General features: G+C 36.8%; 1 protein-coding gene across 2 annotated transcripts in view; it reads right to left on the bottom strand.

Moving 5' to 3' along the window:
- The window catches only part of PARD3B (par-3 family cell polarity regulator beta), a 1,037,929-nt gene that overhangs the window by 896,262 nt on the left and 114,050 nt on the right, over window positions 1-27,617 (bottom strand). For both annotated transcript variants that reach the window (XM_059928520.1, XM_059928522.1), the window contains exon 2: window positions 7,744-7,845. In XM_059928520.1, the coding sequence (XP_059784503.1) occupies window positions 7,744-7,845 (102 nt within the window). The remainder of the gene's footprint in view (window positions 1-7,743; window positions 7,846-27,617) is intronic.

The raw sequence follows: 27,617 nt of genomic DNA, 5'->3' as shown, positions 1-27,617 counted from the left end.
CTAGAAAAAATACAATTTGACCTGGATCTTGAAAGATTGCTAAGAATTGAGCAGCAGGAATACACATTCTTTACATGTATAAAGAATTTTATAATTTCCACTGTATTTTCACATACAACTTCTCAACCTTAACAAAGACACTGTGGAAAAAGTTATCATTAATCACTCATTTCATCAAGGGAAAAAACTAGCATTTAGAGTAGTTAAATGACTTGCTCAAGACCTGAGAACATTTATACATATACTTATTCACTCAATTCATTCTATTCCACTCCACAACCACCTCAGTAGTTATGAGGTACCAGGCACCTGGAACAACAGCAGTGAACAAAACCCAAGACCCTCTCCTCGTGGAGCTTCCATTCTATAACATACAGAATGAATCTTGGATAAGCAGGGCATAGGGCAAGGACACTCCAGACAAGTGGAACATTAAGCAAGCCATGGAGCAAGAAAGCACATGGTACCTAAGAGAACAGTCAGTACAGTAGTTTCTTTCTTGTTGAGATTTGAGAAGGTTGAGTTTGAGGAAGATAGTTCGGAGGCCTCTGAATACAATGTATGGCCATGAGCTTTAGCCTTGCTTTAGTATACACTGGAAGGAATGGTATCACTTAAGCAATACTTTAAGAATAACGTAATCTACATTAATAACAATAGTAATATGTTAATTATAATAGCACCTAACACTTACTGATGACTCACTACAAGCCAGGTACCCTTCTAAACACTTCATGTATTAACTTGTAAAATTAGTACTATTTTAGCTCCAAGTGCCCATGAGGAAACTAAGGAGAAGAAGATTAAGTAAGTTGCCCAAAGCCAACAGATAGCAGAGCCAAGAGATGAACTGACTCTGACTGTCCAGAATCCAAACTCTCAGCCGCTCTGTGTCCCAGTGCACCTGTGGCAAAGAATAGTTGAGGGGTGTAGAGGGAGAGAAAAGTCTACAAATTCCTTATCAACTAAGTAACTCGGCCTGAGATTTTATTTTACATTTAAATGTGGTAGCTATAAACATGCAAAGAGAGGAAAAGATACATGAATCATGTTAAAAGAATAAATTGGATTAAATATTTTTTAAATAACTGCAAGTTCAAGCCTGGAAGACTAGGAGACGATGCTCTTATTGACAGGAATAAGGAAGTCAGTGGAGGAAACCAACTTGGAGCAGGAAATTGAGCAGTTTTGATCCGAACCAGATGTTATCAGGATCCCAGCGAGGAAATGCAGAACTGGACTCAGGAAAGAAATCAGCTGGAAATATGGAGCCCTGTAACCTATTCTTGGTTCAGATATTTCTCCTTTGCAAGATGATGGGGTTAGGGTACATGATTGCTGAGGTCTCTTCTGGTTCTATAATTCTGTAATTTTGTAATTCTATAAGCAGAGAGTACTCTTTAAAAGTTTGAGATGGAATTTCTTGGTCAAGATAATCCTCTTGGACTTCTGCACTTATTTGTGAAACATTCTCCGAACTTCCTCCCAAATGTGCTTTCAAAACTTCAACAACTGTGAGCCAAAGAAAAACAACCCCAAAATACCATATTCTGACTTGTTAAAAATCAAGGGCTTGCAATAGGTGTTTCTCCTTGAAATGGGATTTTAACAGGCAAAATTAGGACTGAAAAATGAAGTAATTAATATAGGACTTTTTTTTTTAAGGAGTCTAATTTAGAATCCCCTATCCCCAGCAAAACTCAATACATCTCAAATTGTTCAACTACATACTGAAAAAGTCATATACTTTATTACCACTAGCCAGTAACCTTGCAACCAGTGAACAGGAAGACGGGAAGAAGTTTAAACAAAACCAGTTTTACAAATGCAAAGATTTTGCTTTAGCCATTCTAAAACTTACAAAAGCATACGTAATCATCAGTATGGTTGGTGACCATGAAGAAATGACAACCACTAGTTGAAATATAAACCCTGATTGTACTATCCACGACTGTGTCTGTGGCTTGTACTAAAAATACAGTAAAAATACATCATCAGGAAGTATGTCCTGTGAGCTGGTTTCTAGGTAGCTGGGGACTCCACAAGAGGGCAACAGAGTGTTCTCAGAAAACAATGTGGGCTTAAGGACTGAGTGTCTGGTTTTAGGTCACTAGTTCACTGTGCAAACCAGTCTCCAGTTCAAAACCACATTAGATCCCTGAATGCTTCTTGTATTATCAAACAATATGTCCTGATAAAAGCATTCTCATTTTAAAATTAGTCATATTGGCACTTTCATTTCTCAGATATTATTCTAAATGTTTTATCATCATATCTTCCTATAAAACTATTAAACAATGTAATAACATTTAAACAAATTTAAGGTTTTTAAAAAAAGTTAAAATGTACTATAAAATAGTTTGATATTATGGTATTTAAATTTTAAACATTTAATGGTTAAATCAAAACACACAGGTAAAAACCGCACTAATCACACTATCAAAATATTATTATTGATGTAACAGTTAACATTTGAGTGCTTAACCATATACCATACTGGACTTAAAAGTGTTTATAGTTTATGTAGTTTTCCTACACTGACCCTGTAAAACTAACTTATGTCCATTTTACAAATGGGTAAATCAAGAGTGAAGAAACATGCCCAAGCACACATAACTAATAGGGGATAAAGCTGAACTGAAACTGTAATATCTGAGGACCAGATTTCACAGGTGACCCAGGGGGCCAACCCGCCCTCGCTAGAGTCCAGGAAAACCACTGGCATCTCTCCAAAATGAACCCCTATGAGAGTCAAAGATAGAAACATTCTCCCTATGCACTTTACCACATAATTTTACTTTTGTATATTTAATAAAACCATGGCAGTAATCCAGTTTACATAATAAAAGTTATACATTGCCATATTTCAGTATTGTATCGCAATTGTGTTCTACAACCAACTCAAGAAATAATAAAGACAATTAACTAGGAAAACAATCATTTAAAAAGCTCAGGGCTTCGCTGGTGGCGCAGTGGTTGAGAGTCTGCCTGCCAATGCAGGGCACACGGGTTCGAGCCCTGGTCTGGGAAGATCCCACATGCCGCGGAGCAACTGGGCCCGTGAGCCACAGCTACTGAGCCTGCGCGTCTGGAGCCTGTGCTCCGCAACGGGAGAGGCTGCGATAGTGAGAGGCCCGCGCACCGCGATGAAGAGTGGCCCCCGCTCGTCGCAACCGGAGAAAGCCCTCGCACAGAAACGAAGACCCAACAGAGCCAAAAATAAATAAATAAATAAATTTAAAAAGAAAAAAAAAATTCTATGAGAACAAAGTTTAAAAAAAAAAAAAAAGTTCAATATTCAGAGGTTCTCACACTCAAAAAATATGAGTGAACATTAAGCGTTGCAGTGGCTTATTAAGCATCAGTCTTTAGATTTCTTAGGGCCTTTACATACTGCAATGAGAAACTGATGGAGTATTACGCAGCTCTTGGGTATGGCACTGAAATGACTGCCATACAAGAAAGACAATAGCCTAACTACCAAAATGTTTAACATCCAGGGCCCCAAAGAGTGAAGGCTCATCCAATAAATTAAGAATAAATTTGTGATAGATTTTGGAAGGAATGCAAAGCGCAATCAACTGATCTGAAGTATATTTTCCTTGTCCTACAGGATCTTAAAAGCTGAGTTAGTATTAAACTTGAGAAGACCATCATCACTTTAAAAGTTTAAAATAGGATAAGAGACAGTGTATTACCGTCCCATTGCTGCTATAACAAAAATCCCCTCAAACTTATTGAATTCAAACAAGGCAAATTTATCTTACAGTTCTGGAGGTGAGAAGTCTGAAATGGCTCTCATTGGGCTAAAATCAAGGTGTCAGCAGGGCTGTGCTCTGACTACAGGAGAAGCTGTTCCCTTCCCTTTTCCAGCTTCCAGAAGCTGCCTACATTCTTTGGCTGCATTTTCAAAGCCAGCATTGGCCAGTTGATACTTTCTCACACTGTATGTCTCTAACTCTGACTCTCCTGCCTTCCTCTTTTATTTATAAGGATCCTTGTGTTTACATGTAAATAATCCAAGATAATCTCCTCATTTTCAGGTCTTTCACTTAATTACATCTTCAAAGACCCTTTGCTATGTAATATAGATACTCACAGGTTCTGAGCATTAGGATGTCAATGTCTAATTAGAACATCTTTGGGGGCCCTCCCTACCGCAAATAGCACAGAATATAGTGTCCTGCATATAGTGCACACTATATTTGTGAAAATGCACATAACGGTTAGACTCCAAACGTATTCTACTAGCCCATTTGGAATTAAACTGTACCTGTAATCCAGATCCTGGAAAAGGAGCTACAGAAGAAAGCTACAGGGGTAGAACTGGCAGGCCTTTGCAGTAAATTAGATGAAGGCTGCAGGCACAGAGAGCTGGAGTTAACCATACATGCATAGCATACTAGTTCTGAATTAATTTTGTTATTCTCCATAGTCCTATTACATATCTTTTCTTAACTATGGTGGTAACTGTGTAAAAGCAAATTCCTGCTTATTTATGATTGATGAATTTTCATAATTAGAAATCACACATACAAACATCCAACACACTGCCTTGGCGTATTGCAGAAGAACAAAATAGGGTGTGAAAATTTAAATTCTAGGTTCCAGAGGCTGAATCTGCCACTTACTACCTGTGTGATCTTCGGCAAGTGACTTTCAATTTCTGTGTTCTCAGAAATTAAAAATGGGGATCATACATAGCTCTTGCCTGCAGAGTTGCTCTAAAGTAAAATAGAATATGTAAGTGCCAGAGACATTCTGGGCCACTGTCAGCGTTCAATGAAACGTTAAGTCATTATTGGGTGAACTAAGTCAGTAGCCTTGAGCATCCAGAGAAGAGACATGCATGTAAAGTTGTAAATTCCTAGTTATCCCATAGAACTTGAAGCACACTGATACATAAACCTGAAGAAACTTGAGAATGACGGTCACAAATAGTTAAGTTTTAGCACAACATTTTGCACAAATACTAGTTATCATAAGATGCAAAATGCCAAAGCTGCTCCAGTAATATTTTGGCAAAATACAGGCTAGAAATAGTGCAACATGGCAAAAACTTGTTTCTCCTGTGAAGGGGCTCTAATGGGAAATCCAGTTAAAATAAAACAAAACCTGCCCAAAGAGACACCACATATGCATTATGCACTGTGTTGGCCAAAGGAATAACAGAAGACCAAAGACAAACCACTTCCAGTACCAGAAATTTTGAGAGTCATTTCTTTAGAAAATCAATTAAAATCTATTAGCCCCTTGTCTGATTTTTAAGTAGAATACCATCTAACTTCTAACTTCAGTCTCTACTGAAGTGTACTGGTTGGCTTTTTCATACACTACATAAACGGCTTCAGCCTACACTGCTTTCCGATTCTAAGTTTCTGTTTTTCCTGCCTCATCCTTTCCAGCTAGGCCTTCAGTGGTTCCTAATGGCATTTCTCAACTGCAGTCAGAGTCTTTCCTAGAGCTGAGGTACGTGAGCTTTAGCACAAGGATTACGTACATTCACCCACGTCTCTTTGCACTTCCTTCTCCATATATTCTAAATGTAAGAGATGATTAGGTAACCAATTTGAAAAAGAGGAGAATTGTAGTTTTATCCAAGCTCATTACTATCTCAAAGGATCTTGGGAGAGTTTGAAATGCCACTAAACAACCACAAGCATCATATATAATTACTGCTTAATCTAAAATGACAAAAAAGGTTAAGAAGGCTGGCAGAAACTTCTTTCCACACTAGACAAATGGACTATAAGGAAATTAAGACTGCAGAGAGAATGTCAGAAAAAAATAAATAAATAAGTAATGCTGTCTTTTTCACTTACGTTATTTTAAAAAAGTTAAAAATGGGAATACAATTATTTCTGGCAATATCAAAAGTGTAAATTCTTATCAACTCTGCAGAACAATACCAATTAGGCTTCATGTAGCTGTGTTAAAGTAGATTAAAGGAATGGGTAAACCTGTACCCAAATAGTACTAATTCTTTGCTAGGATTTTAACTGATTATCTCACTTTTCTACCTTATTTAGTAATGGTGGTGAAGTCCTTTTAAAAAAGGTTATACATAATAAAGCTGTTTCTGTGTCTAGTAAATGAATTATGGTTACAAAGTACAATGCCAAGATAGTTAAAAATAATTCTCTATAGGACAAATGATTTCCCTGGGCACTGTTCATGGAATCATCCATTCTGTAATGAGCTCTTGGATGAGGCTGGGGTAAGACATTTTCTTCTGGCCCTTCTTAAACCTGCCACATTTCAGCTTTTCATTTTAATACACTGGACTTCAGTGACATTGGAGATGGGAAGACCTTCTTCATTAATAAACAACCCACATACCTAGAGTATTTCTAAGGAAGAAGGTAGCTGTAGAGAAGAAAAAAGTAAAAAAGGGAAAACAGAAGTGAAAGTCCTCCTCTTGTGTTATGAAGGTAAATACTACATTATTATTTACCATGAGACCAAAAAATAAGAAGTGTGCATCAAAATCACAAACAGCAAGAATCAACTGTAGAGAGGAAAGCTTTCTTTTTTTGCTCTAACTCAAGTGTTCTTTGAGAATCGAGTTTGGATAAAATATTGTACCAGATATTATTAATAATACAAGGATCAAAAAGGAATTAATATCTCCCAGTCTGTGTCCTCTAGGAGCTTACAATCTATTTAGGGAGATAAGTTCCTTCTGAAATGGCTAATTAAAATGCAAAGCAAATGAGAGTTGAATTCCAACAGAAAACAGGGAAAATAAATGTATAGAATGTCTGCAAAGACTAATGTAAATTTCAACGGTCCAAAAAGATCTTATGGGAAAGGAAAAACGCAAATTTTATCTAAGTTCAATAAAGCAGTTATATATATTCCAATCCAGTTGATTAAAACATACAAATACCCCTACCCCACTGCCCCGAGATCGCATAAAAATACGGAGAAACATGTTTACAGACTTAAATTAGCCTAGTACTAAGAGCTTAAGGAGGCACAGCAGAAGAAACTTAGAAGCAAGGATCTTTCAGGGAAAGCTGCGGTTCAATTCTGGAGAACACATTAGCCATTGATCAGAGAGCCCAACACAGATGCAGTAAAAAACGATGTATCTCAACAGCATAAACCAGTGTATTGCATCTGAAGAGTTTAGTTTTACACCTTTTTCAGTTTAGCATAAGACTAATGCCATTAAAACAAGGTAATTGCAATGGGATTATTCACAAGTAAGTGGCAAAACATGTTCAAACTTTTTGAAATATTCAAGTCAGCGTTTTTCACTGTAGCAATAAAAACAAAAACTACCACTCAAGATAGCTGCTTGCCAGCTACTTTAAGGAAAATCTTCACCACAGTTCTTCACAAGACTTTGCTCCCCATTGTATACTCTCCTTTGAAACACATTCAAATCTCAGGCATGAAGTTGAATATTAATGGGCCAAGAATAAACTCCAGAGCCAACGATGACAATGAGAACTCCAACAGCTTCAGAGCCTGACACTAATTTACTGAGGCGTATCAGGAACTCTTGGGAATGAAGTGTCTGCTAATTAGGCCACCATGAACAGACTCCCAAACCTTGACAAAGTTTTTCCCAGCATCTGATGATGAACTGTGATTTATGGGCTGTCTAGGTAAAACTCGAACAGATGGTATCTTTTAACAATAATTGACACATGAGTTTGTTAAGGATCTCAATCTCTGGAAAAACATGTGGCTCTATAGAGGAAAACAAAGAAGAACATTTTTAGAGTCATCTACCTTATCTTTGTCTTCAACGACATCTGCCAAGACATCATCTGGATCCAGGATTCCTCCATCTGTGTATTCTAAGTGATGAATCTTCACCCAGTACCCAGGATCCTGTGGTAGAACAACCAAGAAGTTTCATGACTAAAACTTTTTTTAAAATGTAAAATACATTTTAATTTTAAAAATAGACTCCTTAAAAATATGCTCTAGCAATAATAAAAGTTTTAAACACCTAAAACAAATGTTATCTGTTTATTGGGATAAGTTCGTGGCATGTTTATCCTGTTTAACTTAAGTCAGTAAATCAATGTATACATATTTTATCAGTTTTCCTGGAAGATAAACTGCAATGGAAAAAAATTACCCCAGCCATTTGTAAAGCATATTCAAGGAATTTTGAATAACCTTCACTTTAGGTAATCCCAAGAATAATCTGGATAAAGAAAGATCTTCTCAAGGGTACTTTCTGAAATTGGGGATTAGAAATTCAAACAGATTCCTAAAGCGGTAGGAAAAAAATCAAAAGGCAGAAATCTGTGATGGTAATAGCTATCACCTCGGATATACAAATGCAATGAGAGGACCAACATCCTCTTCAACTCTTTTTATCTCTGTGCTGTGCACATAATTCTCAACTCTAAGATTGGCAATGACATCTGGAGCAAGAACTCCAGCATTGATTTCTCCCTGAAGCACGGCAGCAACTAGAACAATGTTCACAGTCAAACCGGGGTGGAGGGTGGGGGGGGGCGTCATTGAATTGGGGTAGTGATTTAGGAGATTTCCAAGTACTGCTTTTTAAAAATTGCTTAGGAGTGTAAAGCTTAAGGAAAGGAATTACTTTCTCAAAATTTGATATGTAGCTAGATACTCTGCTCTGATCCAGTTCAGCTGCTTATATACTGCCTATTTCTGGAAAAGATATGAAAGTGAGCCATTATGACAATAAGAACATGAATCAATGAATGAAGAAAAACATTAGTATAGTTTTTACCAGAATACCCAAGCTATAATCAATTTGGTTCTGTGATGCTTAGAAAGTCCCTCAATGTGGGAAACTTTTGAGCTATGAGCACCCAGTATCCACTATAGGAATAGATACCAGTTTGTGAGAAGACATAACAGTTTTCCTGGGATAAAGCTCTAAACCTTTACTACATGAATCTTTGTAAAGGGTAAGCCCTAACATAACCCTCAAAATTCAATTGCAATTTTAGAAAAACTAATAGAAATGGTTGCTATTTAGCCTTCTCTGTAGCTGTCCCCCAGTAAAAGACAAGGACATACTATTAAATAATAATTCTTTTTTTAAAATTTTATTGTATTTATTTTTTTATACAGCAGGTTCTTATTAGTTATCCATTTTATACATATTAGTGTATATATGTCAATCCCAATCTCCCAATTCATCGATAATAATTCTTTTAAAGCAACTATTCGGAGGGCTACTGATATGCGGCTCAAGTACATAGCTTTTCAGTAATCAACTTGATAAAGTGATAGGGTTAAAAAATCTGAAGGAATCCTCCTTAGGTAATCTTTCAACATTTCAAAATTAAATTTTCTATAGAGCATCTAAAGAGCTCTAAGATTCCAAATAGAATGAAAGGAACTTATTTTGCTTCTAATACTAGGCTTATAGGTGGAAACACTAATGATTTATTAGGAAACAGCCCAAGTCTATTTTGCCTACATAGACATCACAAAGATATAAGCAGTGACTATACAACCAAGTAAGAAAAGCATCCATAGCTCAGATTCTTTCATCAAAGAGCTTTGCCGGGGCTTCCCTGGTGGCGCAGTGGTTGAGAATCTGCCTGCCAATGCAGGGGACACGGGTTCGAGCCCTGGTCTGGGAAGATCCCACATGCCGCAGAGCAACTAGGCCCGTGAGCCACAATTACTGAGCCTGCGCGTCTGGAGCCTGTGCTCCGCAACAAGAGAGGCCCGCGCACCGCGATGAAGAGTGGCCCCCACTTGCCGCAACTAGAGAAAGCCCTCGCACAGAAACGAAGACCCAACACAGCCATAAATAATAACTAAATAACTAAATAAATAACCCCCCCCAAAAAAAAAGTTAAAAAAAAAAAAGAGCTTTGCCAACACAAGGATAATTGTGCTATAAAAGGTAAGCTAAGTACAACAGACTAGATTCTAAATAGTGAAGATACTCTGGTAGACAAAACACTATATGTAAAGGCCACTGGAATATACAGAAAAGAGAGCAAAATAAAACTGCCCCCACAATCTTTGGGAATTGTTATCTTTTTTAGTCTGGCCATGCTATAAGCAATGTACTTCTCCAAATCTACGCAGGATTTCTGGCTGAAACCTATAGAATATTGCATTTTTCCTTATAAAAAATTCTTCTTACCTAGTGTTCCATTTCATTAATTTCCATTACTTCCACTGAGTTGGGTTCTGATATATTACAGCTCTATAGATGAAATCTGTTAATTTTAACCATGTTTATGAAAGGTGATGTATTGTAAACAGTGTGCTTTTTTTATATTCAATTTTTTAAATCAGACATCAAGTTGTCTGCTTTCTTCTCATACTGTTTGGAAAAGCAGATTTTATCACCTGAGACTAAGGTAAACCCCCAACAACTGCGGTATAAGGTATACCTCTCTTCCTGCCCAGAGAGATGAAAACCAAAGACTCAGATTTAAACTAGGGAAACTCAGGAAATAGCGGGGGACAGGGTCTGATCAGTGGCAAAGGGAACAGCAGACAAGTGGCAGCAAGATGTGTTGTTAAGTCACATAGCATTCCTCCCTCACACACACTTGTAGGATCTAAGACCTGGAAAATCAGGCACAGGAGTTGAAACTAAGATATTTATCTCCAGTTTTGATTCAAAAGAGTACAGAACTTAAGTTTTACAAACTTATAATCAAGTGAAAAAGTAATCTGATACATTTTGGAATCATATATTCAAATTCAATCTGAAAAAAAATTTTAAGTGAACTACATGGTGCCAGAACATAAAAAGACTCTTTGCAATTTTAACTCTGTTCTACACTGGAATGTATCAAATGGCTTTATCAAAGGAAAGAGTAGGCCAATGACAAGCACGCATCTAACACTGAACAAAAACTGACGAGCTGTATGAAAGCAGTCTCAGAGTTAATATTTCACACATCAAGAGAGGTAAATCAACACAGTATGTACCAACTGTGATTTTGTCCCCATGGCATTTTGGCCATGGTGCTATATATCACTTTAAGAAAGTATACACAATATTAGCAGCCAACAAGCCATCATAAGACCATAAATTTACCCTGACTCCTTTATGCATGTAAAAATTTCAACCATTACATCACAGTCAACATTTTGCATTTAATTTACTTGGTTTTATTACCACCATGAATAAAACTGATCAAACATGGAAAGATGTTTACATATATGTCTTGGTTCACCCAATTAATCACTTGGAAAAGTTTACTCTATTTTTCATAATAGTGACATTTAATCTACCTTTATATTGTACAAATATCTATAATATGCATAACTTTTAAATTATTTTAAAAATATCTAAAGTGTGTACGCTATGCGATAAATCGTATTACACTCCTAGATCATTTAAGTATTGAAAAATAACATAATATACATTATGTTTCCTCCACTTCTGATAGTATCTTATCCATTTTTTAAGTAATGCACAGTTAACTTAAACCCTACTGGAATTTGAAAATTAAAAATAGTCTACAAGGATGAATTGGAAAATGGAAAAAAAAAGTATGCACTATGGAAAGAAGACAGTTACAGGGTACTTTTAATGATCAACGTAGAAATTGTTCCAAACAGGTATTAATATTAACAGCAACAAATATCTTTCACTGTGGGCAGATGACATAAAATTTGACCCCATACCCTAGAAAATGTATAGTACCCAAAGTTTCAAAGAACAGTAATTTTCCATCTGCAATACATAGAGGAGTAGACTGGAAAGCCAAATACTACAATGTTGTGACTACCAAGCACTGAGATTATGTCAATGATCAAGAGAGGGTTTCTCAGCAAAATGCCTCTGGTACAAGAGAAAAATAGCCTGCGTGGCAGCAAGGTCCCAAAGTGAGGAGGAGAGTGCTGTGAAGGAAAAGCCAAAAGGTGGAGAAAGGCTGTGTTTATGAGTGGGCTGTGTTTATAGTGCTCAATAATGTAACTAGGTTCTTGGTGGCTTCATGTTTTCACAAGAAAAATCTTACCCACTGGAACACAAGATTAATTATAAAGTGGAATTTAATAGAAAAATTAGAATTTTCCTTGTAGAATTTAACTTCATGAATTTGGTGGAATGTATCCATAAAATGAGATTTCACCATTTTCATCATTATCTTCATCATTATAGCAGATCATTTGTTTTAGTGCCTACTATAGGCCAGGTGCAATAGGTACTGCATGTTTTATACGGTTAACTCGTTTATCTTCCAACAGCCTCATCAAATAGTTATCAATCCATTTTACAGATGAGGAAAACAAGGCATGAGTAGGTGAACTGACTTACTGAAGGTCAAATGCTTACTAGACAGCAGAGCCAAGGTGCATTTTTTAAACACAGAAAATCTTTTAGATTAAAGAACTTAACAAAAAGCATAATTACCCAAGAAGGGGATCAGATCCATTCCTATCTACTAAGTATATGGATCCACGCAAGTCATCATTACTCTGGGCCTCTGTTGCTTCATCATTAGTGAACCTGGAGGCTCTATGGCCCTCTGCATAGGGCACCACACGGAGGTCAAAGTGTAGAGGACACAAAGGGGCAATAACGGAAGGCCCCAAAGCCTTTGTGTTAGTGTGCCCAGTGTTTCACAAGTGAGAGAAGCTTCAGAGCATAACTGCTCATAATCATGAAATCAAAGGTTTGGGAAGCAGTGGGAAAAAAAGAGTAGAAAGGGAGCTTGAGGTGTCAGAGGTTGGATAGAGAATTATGAAGTTTTTATGTGCATGCACATTTTAACTAACTACTTCTATCATAATCCTCTGGGGTTACTCTCCCTTCTACCCCAGACCAAAAGAGAACCAGATGCCCCAGAATGCACCCAGGAAACAGAGCAGTCAGAGCAGGCCTGGAGACTACTGGGACAGGCAGAGAGCAGGAGTCTCTGAATAACCAACCACAGACAGTGTAGGGAAGAAGAGTTCCCAAAAATGATGCCTGAGCAAAACCTAGCAGAGCAGTACTGACACCTGAAAGGAAAGAATTAAGCAAGAAAGAGCAGTACTGACTACAGAGCTTATTATGAGCTGGCCCTGACTTCAGAACAGGCCTCCACATTACTGAGATAGATCAAGCACAAACATGAGGAAAGATTAGGAAAGGAATATGAGCTGATGCCACTTTAATCAAGTATGTTTCCAAAGAATCCAGGAGAACTAGAATGGGACCAAGGGTTTTTATGCTGGGCTGCAAGTAATAATACCTGGTGAATTCAACAACAGAATTATAAACTTCAATTTATATATAAAGTGAAGGTGAGTCAATCAATCTGTAAATTCATTTCTAGTTTTAAAAATCTATGATCCTACAAACAGAAACTTGACATAGCCATACTAACATCAGATAAAGGAGACTTTAAGAAATATTACTAAAGGTAAAGAGGGACATTTCTTAATGATATAAGGATCAATCCAACTGGAAGAAAACAATTCTAAATCTGCATGTACCCAATAACATAATTTCAATACATATACTGCAAAAATAGACAGATATTTAAAAAATACACAAATTCACAATCACAGTGGGAGACTTTTGATAGGAAATAAAAGTCAGTAAAATATAAATCATCTGAACAGCACAATTAACAAAGTAACCCCATTTATTTATATCACATATATACAAAACACTATACCACAAGAGACTAGAAAACACATTCTTTACAAGTACACATGGAATGTATACCAAATTTCAGAAGTCTGGAATCATTCAGAATATGATCTCTGATCATAGTGGAATCAATTACAGAAAGAGATCTTGAAAATGCCTGGCTGTTTGGAAATTAAGAAATAAAGTTATGAATAATACATAGATAAAAAATAAATGCAGTTAGAAAATAGTTTATAACTTAAAAATCATTAAAATAACAAAAAATGTGGGATGCAGCTAAAGCAGTTCCCAATGGAACAGTTATAGCCTTTACTGCACATATTAGCAAAACAGAAAAGCTAAAGTCAAGAAGCTAGAAAAGAACAGCAAAGACAGAAGGAAATAATGAGCAAAATAATCAATCAGTTAATAAATATAAAACAAATATAAATCAAAGTTGGTTCTATAAATGCCTTGATAAAATTGATAAATACCTAGCAAGACTGATAAAGAAAGAGAAAACATAAATTTCCAGTATTAAGAAGGAAAAAGATAAACAATATCATCATAGATCTCACAGATAGTAAGACAATACTGTAAGAACTTTTAGACCTCTAAAACTGACAATTTATATACAATAAACAAATTCTTTGAAAAATACAACTTGCCAAAACTGACAATAAAAAGAGAAAATATACACGGAAAACAGTACAGAGGTTCCTTAAAAACCTAAAAAGAGAGCTACCATATGATCCAGCAATCCCACTCCTGGGCATATATCCAGAAAAGATGAAAACTAATTCAAAAAGATACATGTACCCCAATGTTCATGGCATCACTATTTACAATAGCCAAGACATGGATGCAACCTAAATGTCCACTGACAGATGAATGGACAAAAAATATGTGGAATATGTATACAATGGACTACTACTCAGCCATAAAAAAAGAATGAAATATTGCCATATGCAGCAACAATGGATAACCCTAGACATTATCATACTAAGTGAAGTAAACCAGAGAAAGACAAATATATGATATCGCTTACATGTGGAACCTAAAAAATAATACAAATGAACTTATTTACAGAACAGAAATAGACTCACAGTCATAGAAAATAAACTTATGATTACCAAAGGGGAAAGTGGGAGGGGAGAGATAAAATAGCATTATGGGATCAACAGATACACACCATTATATATAAAATAGATAAACAAGGATTTACTGTACAGCACAGGAAACTATATTCAGTATCTTGTAGTAACCTATAATGGAAAAGAATCTGAAAAACATAAATATGTATAATTGAATCACGTTGCTGTATACCTGAAACTAACACAGTATTGTAAATCTACTTCAAGAAAAAAATAATATAAATTAAAAACAATTTAAAAAATGAATCTACTATCTTAAAAGTTTCCCGTAAAGAAAATACCAGGCTCATATTACTTCACAGATAAAATCTTCCTAATGTTTAAGGAAGAAAAAGTGTCGATCTTATAAAACACTTCTGAAAACTAGAAAAAAGAAACTTTCCCCATCTCATTTTATGAGGACAGCATAATATTGATAACCAACACCTTACAAGGACATTACAAGAAAATTATAAAAATTTGCATATGGATACATATCCAAAACTCTTAAATAAAACATTTGTAAATCAAATTCAGTGATGTTTATAAAGGATAATACATCATAACCAAGTGGGATTTATTCCAGTAATGCAAGAGGGGTTTAAAATCAAAAATCAACCAAGGTTATTCACCAAATTAATAGGGGAGAATAAGGATAAAAATTATATGATCACCACAATGAATGTAACACAAGCAGGTGAGAATATTTACCACCAATTCACAATACCTTCTTAGCAAACTAAGTGAACCTTTAACTAAACAAGGCAAGAAAAACAAAAATTTTTTAAGGGCAACAATTATAATAGCATCAAAAATATCAAATATTTAGGAATAAGTCTAACAAAAATGTGTAAAACGTCTTATGCTAAAACACAAATTATTAGGAAAAATTAAAGAAGTGTTTCATGGATTGAAAGACTCAGAAGTGTGAAGATTTTGATCCTGCCCAAATTGATAAGGTTAGGGTTAGGATTGTGAGGATTTGGGACACTCAGAATTCTCAGACCCTGACGATATAAGTATAAATTTATACAGTTATTTTGGAAAATACTGGCAGTATCTGAACAACAGAACACTGCATAGAGCTGAACACAAACATCCACATAGCTTTGTAATTCCACTCCCAGGTATGTATCCAGAAGAACTGAGTATATAGAATTACCAAAAGACACGTAGTAGAATATTCATAGCAGGATTATTCCTAATACTTAAAAATCTGGAAATAACGCAAATATTCATCACCAGTAGAATGGACAAATACCATGTCCATGCAATGGAATACTAAACATCAACAAGAATAAACAAACTACAATTTTTTACACAACAATATGGGTGAACCTCACAACACAGCATTGATCAAAAAGAGACTAATACCAAAAAAATTACATACTATATAATTCCATGTATAATAAGCTCAAAAACAGGCTGTACTAATTCACAGTGTTAGAAGTCAGGAGACTGGTTACCCATGAAGAGGAGAAGGGCAGTCAGTGAAAGATACACAAAGGGGCTTCTGGAGCAATATTCTATTTCTTGATGTGTATGCTGGCTACACTTATTTGTACACTTTTCTGTATTTGTGTTATACTTCTAAAACTTTACATAAAAATGAAACCTTTTGCTTCAAAAACTGATTTCTTTTTTCAAACTGAAATACCCAGTGGTTCCCTTCACACAGGACATCTCTACAGATAAACAAATGCAGATCACTAAAAAGCTGTTTAGAACAAGTTTCCTTAGAAGTAAAAGAACAAATCCTAAGGCAAATAAAAGAAATGTAGGAGTCCCCACAGATGGGGAAGCCAGATTACCCCACCAACAGAACAGGCAACTCAGTGACCACCAGTTACTCAAAACCTCTAAGACCTACAGAGGTGGCTTAGTGGACCACAGGCTTCAATGAACTGACAGTGTGACAAGTCAGTGAGAAGTGTTACCCGTATCTCAGGCTGTGATAGAGGTACTGTGTCCAGAACAGAACAGGTAATAATCTCATCCTACGCTAATGTGGTCACCCCACATTTAGAATAGTTTTTCAAAATTTATTGAGATAATTATTAACAAGCTGGAGAGCACCCATATGGGGGGTGGAAGTAGAGCAGCTCCCTCATCATAACACATAATTTAGGTTTGTTTAAACAAAGGGGAAAATTTCACAATTTCAAACATAGTAGGACCACAGTTTACAAGGCACTGGGCTCTTGATATTCAATAAGGCAAAAATCTCTTATGGTTAAAATTATCTTTGAAAATCTTTCAGGTTAGTCTCCAATATGATATCTCCCTATCTCTTTTCAATAAGTCTAATACTACTTATTTTTCATCCAGGACTAGAGCATATTATCATCTTTTCAGTTAAGCACCAAAGTATCTGGATTATGTTGGAGATCATGTTCTGTGAAAATGCTTAAGTATTTAGAATCACACTCAGGCCACAGGTAGACTCACTACCATAAGCACATGTGAACTGAAACAACAGAGGTGGTAGCTGAGTCTCTCATTTTGTGCTTCCTCTGGGATATGTGCTCATTGCTCATACAAGTTACATTAGCTATTGATACATGACTCAATGTATCCCCCTCTTTTTCTTTGGTTGAGCTTTTACAGGTGAATCTGTGAAATTTAAATGACTGTATAAGACTCTCATCAAATCCAAAGGCTGTTACATACAATACAAGAAAGATTTGACTTGTTCTGTACTGCTCCAAAAAAGTTACATAAACAAAAGAGACGTAGCATAAGAAAGAGCTTCTAAAAAGAGCTATCCGAGAGCAGAGTGCTAGAGGAAAGAGCTAGAGGTTATGACGGTTACTTGTAGAATGCTTTAAACCTTCTTCATTCATTCATATAAAGATGCACACACAATTGATAGTATCTGTCAAAGACAGTCTTTGGAGTTATTGTAAAAGACATCAACATCATAGCAGCAAGAAATTCTGGATTTAATTGGTTGTATCAAGTAAAGCTTGAGTTGTATAAATTTGCGTTCTCAAATTCTTATTAAAATTCCTGGTAGAGTACGATGAAATAGTGAGCTCTCCATTCCCATAAGGAGTCAAGCAAAGGCTAGATAGCCCTATCTCAAGGATGCTGTAGGATAACAAATGGGAACTGTGTGATCCTGAAGACCCCTTCCATCTCTCAAACCAACAGCTTCTAGAAATTCAAAGGTCCTTAGGTCTTTGAATCTACACCTAGAGAAACTTCTTGAATGAAGACATTTCTGCTATATCAGAAGAATGTTTTCAGTAGCTCAGCATAATTCCACAGTGATTGTGCATCTCCAAGCAGGAAGTCCATGAGCCAAACACCTTTAATATCCCAATGCGTCAGTTATTTTAGTGTCTTGCTGTGTAACCTAAAATTTCACTGATTTATAAACAAATGTAAGAAAAAGGTCCTCCATCCCCAAAGTAAAAGAATTATTCTGGTAAAGGAAAAAAGAAAAAAAAAAACCCTGAGAATTTTATATTGCAGTCTGATGTGGAACTTGCAAACATGGAAGGACCAACTGTATCACACCATTTAACACGTGGAACTTGAGCATCAACAGACTTTGATATACAAAAGTCATGCCACAAGGAAGGTAGTTGGCTTGTGATATACAATTCTCAACAAATTAGTCTCAATATAAGAGCACCACAATTCCAAGGGAAATTTTCAATTTTATCTCATAATCCAAGTTTTGATAATATTACTCATTCTTTTCAAGCAGAAAGAAAAATATTTAAGCATCAAGGCATAAACTTCATTTGCTAGTTCATGTATCAACTAAATATTAATCACTCCATGTCATTTTTCATTCAGCTTTGTGAAGTAACCATAATCTCAGCAATTTTCTTTATATAAAAGACATTAAAGGTTCATTTTTCATCATGGGATTAACCTAAACTCATGAGGAAAGAAGTTCCAGATACCTAGATTTTTTTTAAACAAAAGACAAATTTTAATTATTTTCAAATCTGCTGCCTACATCATCACAGCATACTCTCTTTATAAGAATATGGAAATTTCCTTTTCCTATGGATCTAAGAGTGAGTTAAATGCATAAAAGTATACTCCTTATGTGAATCTTCAGTATTAAATACACTGTAATCATAAAATGAAAAGTTTTATCAGGAAAATCAAATGTTAAAGTCTGAAATCAACAAAAATTACACCTTTAATTGAATTATCTATTTTGAAAGATTCCCAGTATGAAAGATTTTTAAAACATTAAACCATTACAATTTAATAACACTGAAATACAATGCTTCAAAATAATTTTAAAGAAAACAGCTGATTTTTCAAATCCTGTTTTCCATTAATTGTTTTCAAATGAAATTTTATAGTCCAAAGACCTGGATGCCAAGGTTTTAGAAGCTTGTGTGGTCCAAAGGAATGCAAAGCCTACAGCCAAAGAATGGAAGTGGCCAGGTCTCCAAAGAGAAGGACAAATAATTTTTTTAAAGAATTTATTTCATTATAAAACCCTAAAAAGTATTCTGCTACAAAATGAATTTTTTTTAACAATTTATTTTTTAATATATTTATTTTATTATTTTTTTGGCTGCATTGGGTCTTCGTTGCTGCACGCGGGCTTTCTCTAGTTGCAGCGAGCAGGGGCTACTCTTCGTTGCGGTGCGCGGCCTTCTCATCGCAGTGGCTCCTGTTGTTGCGGAGCACAGGCTTCAGTAGTTGTGGCACGCGGGCTCAGTAATTGTCGCTAGCAGGCTCTAGAGCGCAGGCTCAGTAGTTGTGGTGCACGGGCTTAGCTGCTCCGCAGCATGTGGGATCTTCCCGGACCAGGGCTCAAACCCGTGTCCCCTGCATTGGCAGGCGGATTCCTAACCACTGCGCCACCAGGGAAGCCCCAAAATGAAGTTTAATAAGAATCTGAGAATGCAAATTCATACAACTCAAGCTTTACTTAATATAACCAATTAAATCCAAACTTCCCTGCGGCTATGATGCTAGCATCTTTTACAATAACTCCAAAGAATACCCGTGTCGGATACTGCCAATTGTGTGTGCATCTTTATGTATATGAATGAATGAAGGTTTAAAGTAGTCTACAAGTAACCGCCATATCCTCTAGCTCTCTAACACAAAGTTTTATGTTCCATCATTGAAGAAATTAAGACATAGAAAATTTTAATTTACATCAGAAGAGGTACTGTTGGCAGTGTTTCTAAAAGTAAGTTAACTTTAAGATAAACATGAAGACCTCATCAACTTTATTTCCAACCACTGCTTGTAAAATGTATGGCAGTATGGCAGCAATAGGAGTGGTGAAGAATTACCGGTCTCTGATTTTCACAAGTATTCGGTTACTACTACCCACTACTGTTAGCTTTGTTTCTCCAACAGGGTCATTCCTCCAGAATGCTACAGATGGATCACAGATGTGGCTAAGAGAGAGAACACAGGAAGCACAGACAGGAAGTAGGAAAAGCTAAGCTCAAGGATCCCCTGCTCAGGGATGACCTTCATGACAGTCAATCTAACGCTGATTCTCTGCCCTCACTGCCAGTATGACGCACGATTAGTTTATTCACTATTTGTTAATATTTATTGGTCTCCTCCAACTAGAACATAAGCTCCATGATACAGAAACCTCACTCATCTTCTTCACTCCCATAGCCCCAGTACCCAGGACTACTTTTGGCATCCACTGTATATTTGTCATAGGAATAAAGATGAGAAACAGAAGAGTAACAGAAGAGGATAAAAAGACCTGCTGTAACAGAGAAAACCATTTCATTTACACTCAAACAAAAGGTTTAATCATGTGACCTAGATCTTTTGATAAAGCCAAGGGCAGCCTGAGAAGAGTAGAAACACTGAGAGTTGCATGTCAAAGGCAATCCTTTATGCAACATCCATTAACAAATTATAGGAGAAAAACCCCCATCCTTGGAAGAGTAAAGCTTATATTCACTGAAGAGAGAAGACAGTATTTAACCAACATAATAAATAAGTAAATTAAGCGGAATCTTAGAAGTGATAAGAGACATGGGAGAGAAAAACAGAGTACGGTGAGGAGGATGGACAATCCAGAGGGCTTATGTTTTGAACAGGTGGTCAGGTCATGCCTTACTTAAAAGGGTGCTATTTGAGCAAAGATTTGAGGAGGCAAGCCAGGGGCAGTTTGGAGAAAGGAGTCAGGTCTCCCAACAAACGGCTGTGCCTGTGGGCAAGCCTATTGCAGTTCTTTGTAAAAGAAGTCAAAGCTCAGAAAGGGGACCCTTATAGCAGTGGGAAAACCAGCTCACTTGTCAGGTCAAAAAAGCATGGCAAATGTCCAGCCTCCCCAGGAACACCTCTCCCCACACCAAGGAAAATTTCACTCTAACTCTACAACATAAGCTAAAATGCTACTCTTTTTCTGTCCTCATTAAATATGTGTAAAACTACTTTTTCTTTTAAATGAAAATATTTCCAGAGAGGTGGAAGAAGGGACCTACGTGCTCTTTGCATCTCAGATGTTCCCCTCCAAACTGCTGATGTAGGAAGGCATACCAGGTATGACTGTGCATGGCCACATAAAGGTAATCCTACACCCACCCAACCCCCCCCAAATGAAACTATTCCATGGGAAATGTGTGAGATTTAAAGTCACAAAGACTGGGTTGAAATCCAAACTCTACCACTTACGTAAAATGGAAATACCCTCAACCCTCACTGGAACATGAGAAGTTCGTTACATATTCACAGGCATGCACATACACTGGCATATCAATCAAGCTACATGTATTTTCTCTCTTAGCATCATACGCTTAAATGCTACAAAGGCAGAGCCATCTCTAACTTACATACTACTATAATCCCAGCATCCAGCACAGTTTTCTCCTCATAACAGATACACAAAAATCAGTGCCTGTTATTAATTACTGTCCTGTGTAATTCTTCAAAGCTGAGAGTTTAGGGGGCAAAGAGACTCCCCTGGGCTTGAAAAAGAATGTCATTTGTAAAAGAAGTCAAAGCTAGCAAAAGTTCCACAAATAGAAGTTTCAAAATGCTAGGCAAGTTTTTCATACACCGAAACTCTGGCCAGGAGGAAACATTCTTCCCCAGTTTTCTCTATGCTTCTGAGCAAAATGTGGTCTGTAGACCAATGTGGTCCATGAGCTGTTTTTTCCTGCATCAAAGTTAGTACAGAAATTAAGAGTAAGCATTTAAAAAATTCTTACAGCAATTTTTTATTGCTGCAATATCCAAGCACATGATTTTGTATTTTATAAAAGCATTAATTTGCTATAGACAAACAAATGAAACAATCTGGTCCTCCCCACTACAAATAGTTTGAGAAATCCAGTATATACTGGCCATCTGCCCGATGCCCAGTGCCTTAGGTAGGACTCATAATTAAGTGACACAGTTCACTGGCATTAATCAAAATGCTGACATATGAAAAGCAGGCCTCTACAGACAAGAAAAACTTCCACTTAAATATTATTTACACAGGAAAATGCAGGCCAAACTCCAAGAACAATTTGCAATTTATTAAAAACTTTTAGAAGCCAATCTGCTAATAAATTGGGATGGACTTCCTTTGTTCTCAACACCTTACCTATGCTTCCTGAGAATGAGAATGTAGACAGCAACAATAAAAACTAGCTAGTTTTGTCTAAAATTACGGTATCATTATACCATTATTTACTATTAGGTTATAAATATAGTGGGGGGAAAAGCTCTAAGCAGAAATGCCAACTGTGTAGCAGGCAAATAACACCAAAAAACAAGGTGGACTCATAATTCACCTTATAAAAAAAGATGGCACGAATAATAGAAAAATTAAGTGTTGAGGGAAATTTTTCTGAGAGTTATATCACAGTATCAGTTTTATACATTTACATATATTTATATATATTCACTTAGACATACCTATTAACATAATAATATTACAAATACTGAGGTAACTGTGAGTCTACTTTGTCCAAGGAAAAACTTCAATCCTTATTTTTTTTTAAGTTGTATAAAGAAATATTTTAATTGAAAGTAAATTACCAGCTGACACCTACCTATGGTTATAGGGATTAAGTCTAATCCCCACCCATCTTCCCTGGAAATCAACCCCAAACAAGAAAATTTTAAAAACAGTACTATAAACTCTGTTTAATGAAACCAGTAGACGATCTGCAGTTGGAAGCACAATGTAAAAGATAGAAAATGGATGGATAGGGGCTTCCCTGGTGGTGCAGTGGTTGAGAATCTGCCTGCCAATTCAGGGGACACGGGTTCGAGCCCTGGTCTGGGAAGATCCCACATGCCGCGGAGCAACTAGGCCCGTGAGCCACAACTACTGAGCCTGCGCGTCTGGAGCCTGTGCTCCGCAACAAGAGAGGCCGCGATAGTGAGAGGCCCGCGCACCGCAATGAAGAGTGGCCCCTGCTCGCCGCAACTAGAGAAAGCCCTCGCACAGAAACGAAGACCCAACACAGCCATAAACAAACAAATAAATAAATAAATAAATAAACCCAAAGTTTAAAAAAAAAGAAAATGGATGGATAAAGAAGCAATGACTTCTCAGGGAGAAGGAAGGTGAAACCCAAGTGCTCTTAGATGGAGACAGCTCGCATGAAAACAAGCCAGTCCACTTGGGACACAGTCTGGAGCCACCAGGGTCCATGAAAGTTATAAGAAGGCAGGGGCTGAAAATGGTGAATAAAAATTGTATGAAAACATTTTTAAAGGATGGTGAAACTCCTACGTGCCCACAACACCTCCCCTGTCAAGAGGCAAGAAATATAACCTGTGGTGCCACTGAACCCTGAGTAGGGTGCAGACACCAAGGCATCAGGCACAGAGAAAGGGCTGGATACAAAGGGCTATAGACTGCAGACAGGGACTGAGTGATGCATGGTACACATGCCAACCTTACTACCCCACCCAACCCCACCCACGAAGCTAGCAGCCAGCCCTACAATCTCCAGCCCAGCCACCCCTCACAGGCTACTGGAAGAAAGAGCACCACCAAAACGGGTGACCCAGGAAACAGAGGGCCCAAGAAAGCAGAGGTGGGAAGGGGATTCCCAAAAACACAGTGACAGCAATTAATAAGACAGCCATGCTGGAGCTCAGAGACCCTGACTGGATCCACACAAAGGGATCCAGGAATGAAGTTAACCGGGAAAAACCCAGAGTCCATAGAGCTTATGACAATTTTAACTCTATGAAAAATGGTAATTTTATACAACTAATAGAAGGAGAAAAAAGAAAGCACGAGATTCAAAGAAAACGAAGCAAATAAAATACATTAACTGCAAGAAAACCAAAAATTTGTGTAAGATAGGAAGCAACCGCTGTTATTGGCTCGAGTGAACAATATCTACGTGGTCACAGTGGCAAAAACACTGCATATAGATTTAACCCAAAATTCCACAACAATTCTGGAAGATGAAAGGGAAGAAAACGTGAAGAAGCTATAAGAAAGTTATAATTTTCAACTACCCTAATAGTATGTAAACAGATAATGTCTAAAATTGATTTATCAAGAGACAGCAGTAAATTCATATTGAAAGCACACTGCGGGCTTCCCTGGTGGCGCAGTGGTTGAGAGTCTGCCTGCTAATGCAGGGGACACGGGTTCGAGCCCTGGTCTGGGAAGATCCCACATGCGGCGGAGCGACTGGGCCCGTGAGCCACAACTACTGAGCCTGCGCGTCTGGAGCCTGTGCTCCGCAACAAGGGAGGCCGCGATACTGAGAGGCCCGCGCACCGCGATGAAGAGTGGCCCCCGCTTGTCGTAACTAGAGAAAGCCCTAGCACAGAAACGAAGACCCAACATAGTAATCAATCAATAAAATAAATAAATCTTTAAAAAAAAAAAAAAAGCACACTGCTATCCCATGATTTATAAATTTAGAATTATGGCGATAAATACCCAAAAAGGGCAGCTAAGGGGTTTAGAGTGGCTGTTTCTTGGAAGGACGGGCAGGAGAATGACAACAGACCACTGGTTTTTGTTGAGGGCCTCTTAGCACTATTTGACTCTTTAAGGTAGAAACTGGCAAACTATAGCCCTCTGGCCAAACATACCCATCACATATTTTTGTAAATGATCGGTGGGACATAGCCAGGCTCATTTGTATAAGTACTGTGTATGCTGCTTTCATAGGGAAACAGTAGAGGTGAATAAGTGCAACTGAGATCACACGGCTTTCGAAGGCTAATAACATATTTACTACCTGGCCCTTTACAGAAAAAAAAAAACAGTTTGCCAACGCCCACTATAAGCCATGTGTAAGAATCAATTTGATTTTAAAAATTTAGTGGTACAGAAGGCTAGCCCAATTGTATTCTCCAGAGGCAGCTCTTTTAGACATGTTTTAGTCTATTTGAATGTTACCTCCTCTCTAAAGAATAAGCATTTTAATGGTCTCAACTTTTTGACTTTCTGATATCATTGATGGCAATCGAGTGTATTTAGAGTCCCCAAACTTTCCCCATCCTTCTCCCTCCTAATGCAGTTATTCAAATTTACTTATTTCCTTTATTGGTTACTTTTATCTTTAATGAAGAACAAGTTTCTATTTTCAATCCTGTCATCTAAAGACAGCATCTCTTCACTCCTCATAGTAAAAGATGACATCATAGTTCTTACTGTCTCTCCTTCTGCCCTTTCACTTTCCATTTTTGTCAGCTTTACCTTTACATTATCAAAGTTGAAAACATTTACATTCTCTTCCGTAATGACAACCATACTTTGTCTATAATTTGATTCCAAAAACTGAAAGCTAAAAGACAGTATTGACATTTATGGCAACCAAGGAAATTATGTTCCCTGACAAATCAAATAGGAAATGACTATTTGTCATCCTTTACAGTGCTTAGGCCATAACCTCTAAGCCATTCGAACAAGAATGTTCAAATATATTCTCCTTTATACAGTCTACCCTTTGCCCAAAATTATGTTGGGTTACTTTGATATGCAAATTATAAAAGTTGACCTCAATATCAACAATATGTAATAATTTATCCCAAAATATAATTTTTTATTTTCTCTATATAGTGTATATAAATATTACATGTAAGTACTATATATGTACATGGTCACAAACATGCAAGTGGATATAATCACATTCAATAGCAACACAAATTATGTCCAATTTTTCATAGGGAAAAAATATCACTCTTTATGAGAATGAGCATGATTGCCTTTGATGACAAAGTAAAAATAGACTAATTTTTCGAGGAAAAGTATAAATACCTGGTATGCAAAATATCAGAAGCAAGCCCTTCATACAGCTAAATACAATAAAGAAGGGTACTATTATTTTCCTATTGCTCCTACAACAAATTACCACAAACTTAGTGGCTTAAAACAACAAATTTATCTTAGAGTTCTTCAGGTCCAATGTCTGATACAGGTCTTACTGGGCTAAAATCAAGGTGGCAGCAGAGTCAAATTCTTATCTGGAAGCTAGAATTCTTTAGAGCAAGACCTCCCTTCCTTCTGCAAAGCTAGGAATAGCCAGTCCAGCCTGACCACCTCTTCTACTTCCTTGTTCCACATATAAGGACCCGCGTGATTACATTGGGCCCACCAGGACAATGCAGAATAGTCTCCCTATCTTAAAGGTAACTGATTAGCAATCTTAATTCCATATGCTACCTTAACTTTCATCTGCCACAGGTGCTTATACACAGGTTCTGAGGACTAGGTGGTAGACATCTTTCGGAGGCCATTATTTTACCTACAACAGGCATCAAGTATATAGCATAGTGTCTTTTTTTTAAAAGCGTGTCTTAATAGCTCTAATAATTATTCCAAATTAATTACAAGTAAAAATCAGTGTGTTAGAAGACCTGCATCAGAGATGCATTAGGAATGATAAGGGTTATAAATTAGGCCAATGAAGCAACTAAAAGATGTATCTTCAGTGTTAATTTAGAAGACCAGCCTTCATGAAACTTTGGGTCACATTCAACTTTTGGGCTGACATTCCAGAGAATTTTACCCAAGAGGAGCATTAGTTGTTAAACAATCCAAGAGATAACAAAAATAGAAAATAGAAAATTTAGGATTGAAATAAAATTTTAAATAATTGGGCAATAATAATTCAAAGTAAGCTAAAAACTTACTAACCTAGAGCACAGAGGAACTAACCAAACAGAACAGATGCCAACTAACTAAAGCCAATCAGATGTCACCGGCTGACTACATCAGCCTGCCCATTTGACCTTCAGAGCCACGCTTACCAATGGAAAAGTATTTCCAACCAAACTGTCTCTCCTCTGTTTATTTGGTCCTTTTGCATTAGGGAAAGATTGTCTCCAGAGTGAATAACATGTCATAGACTTGGAAACCTCCTTCCACAATGAACATGAAGGTTTATCATTGAATCTTTTATTCCTATACAAGAATAAGCAAAGTTGTGACTCTTTATAACAATTTCATTAAGCATACTTTTCATTATTGTTCTCTAGAACTTTTTATAAGTCTTTCACATACTAAAAGGCAGAGTGCAAAACATAAAAGGCACAGCATAAAGCACAGTGGGAATATAAAGATTCTACTACAAAAGCAATGCCTTTTCATTATGTGCGACTACCAGGGGCTGACCAAAAAAAAAAGAAAACACCACACCCACTAAAATTCAAGACTATAAGTGAGTTTTATCAATGCCTCCATTATAAGATCTGGAACAAAGATGAAAACATGAATGAAGGAAGAAGAAAGTGAAAAAAGCAAAGAAAATGATACAAGCAACATGTGTTGAATTTGAGATGACTCTGGGTGATCCAGGTTAAGATATCTAACAGGCAGATTAACATATAGGAATGCAACTCAGAAAAGAGGTCAGGAGGTCGGGACTAGGACATACACATTTGTAAGTCAAATGTACAGAGGTAATACTTGGAGTCAAGGAAAACAGGAAATACCTGGAGAACTAGAGGGAAAATTATGGAATGCATCAAAAACAGTGCTTACAGGAAAACTTATAGCATTGAAT

The sequence above is a fragment of the Balaenoptera ricei genome, chromosome 7 (assembly GCF_028023285.1).
Source record: "Balaenoptera ricei isolate mBalRic1 chromosome 7, mBalRic1.hap2, whole genome shotgun sequence".
Classification (NCBI taxonomy): Eukaryota; Metazoa; Chordata; class Mammalia; order Artiodactyla; family Balaenopteridae; genus Balaenoptera; species Balaenoptera ricei.
Note: the sequence above shows the minus strand (reverse complement) of the source record. Positions and strands in the feature narration are given on the sequence as shown.